General features: G+C 39.4%; 1 protein-coding gene across 2 annotated transcripts in view; it reads left to right on the top strand.

Moving 5' to 3' along the window:
- The window catches only part of LOC107879349 (uncharacterized protein D806_0078), a 3,114-nt gene extending 2,364 nt beyond the window's left edge, over positions 1-750 (top strand). Inside the window, exon 4 of one of the 2 annotated variants that reach the window (XM_016726400.2) lies at positions 1-750. In XM_016726400.2, coding sequence (XP_016581886.2) covers positions 1-528 — 528 coding nt within the window. In that variant the 3' untranslated portion in view covers positions 529-750. The other variant, XM_047394727.1, reaches the window with a different exon arrangement.
- The last annotated feature ends 612 nt before the right edge of the window (positions 751-1,362 follow it).

Genomic DNA, 1,362 nt, shown 5'->3' with positions numbered 1-1,362 from the left:
GATCCTGTTTCTGTTGCACTTCCTCCTACCATTAGTGGCGGTAGTGATCCTGTTTCTGATGCACTTCCTCCTGCCGTTAGTGATGGAAGTACTCCAGTTTCTGATGCACTTCCTCCTACCGTTGGTGGCGGTAGTGATCCTGTTTCTGTTGCACTTCCTCCTACCGTTGGCGGCGGTAGTGATCCTGTTTCTGTTGCACTTCCTCCTGCCGTGAGTGGCGGTAGTGATCCTGTTTCTGACGCACTTCCTCCTGCCGTTGGTGGCGGAAGTACTCCAGTTTCTGATGCACTTCCTCCTGCCGTGAGTGGCGGTAGTGATCCTGTTTCTGACGCACTTCCTCCTGCCGTTGGTGGCGGAAGTACTCCAGTTTCTGATGCACTTCCTCCTACCGCTAGCGGCGGAAGTACTCCAGTTTCTGACGCACTTCCTCCTACCATTAGTGGTGGCAGTACTCCAGTTTCTGATGCAGCTCCTCCTGTCGATAGTGGTCCAGATTCTGAAGCAGCTCCTCCTCTTTCTCAATCTTGAGTTGATTATATTAAGTGTTCCGAATAAATGTGCAGTACATACACCCGCACACGTACGTTATGACAATATGTATGTTTGTCTATCACAATTATCTCTTTTGATGATTTGATAGATGCATTTATTACTTGTATTATAAAGAGTACTCACTTGTTTATTTATACTATATGCTGTTCCTTGAGTGCAAACAGTTAATAAAACCAACTTGGTATTGGAAACAAGCAATTACTGCTCTGCTAATGGCACACAGTTCGAAACTCGATAGATAATGGATCTCCTCTCATGGTCGCATACCAATATTATTCCGAGACCAATATTCGGGCGTCGGATGGTCCGGTTCTCTTTATCTCATTGCTTATCAAGAATTGGGCTTACTACTCCCTCAGTTTTATTTTAGTTAACCCATATTTGTTTTAATTTAGTTGTTCCATTAATGAAATCAAGAGTATTTTAATATGTTTTTCTAATAATACATTTATCATTAAATGACTAAATAAGTTGTATATATTCAAATTTATATTTTCAAAGCATAATTAATAAGACTAATTTGGTAAAATAGATCCTAATAAATATTTTTCTTAATAGGTGCGTCAAGTCTATAGGCTAACTAATACGAAATGAAGAGAGGCCAACTAATACGAAATGAAGAGAGAGGAGTTGTTAGTTCATTAATCTTATAGCCTATTTGGAATGAACAAAATTCTTTGGTTTCTTTGGACTAATCCAAAATGATTCAAATTTCCTTTGCATCTGAAAATAATGCCCAAAATATTATTACTTAAATCGGTAAGAAACGTTCGTTAAATTTAAGAAACACCCAAAACGTAAAACAAGAAA

This window comes from Capsicum annuum, chromosome 8 (genome assembly GCF_002878395.1).
Source record: "Capsicum annuum cultivar UCD-10X-F1 chromosome 8, UCD10Xv1.1, whole genome shotgun sequence".
Taxonomy (NCBI): Eukaryota; Viridiplantae; Streptophyta; class Magnoliopsida; order Solanales; family Solanaceae; genus Capsicum; species Capsicum annuum.
The sequence above is the reverse complement of the archived record's forward strand: the minus strand, read 5'-3'. Positions and strand labels throughout refer to the sequence as shown.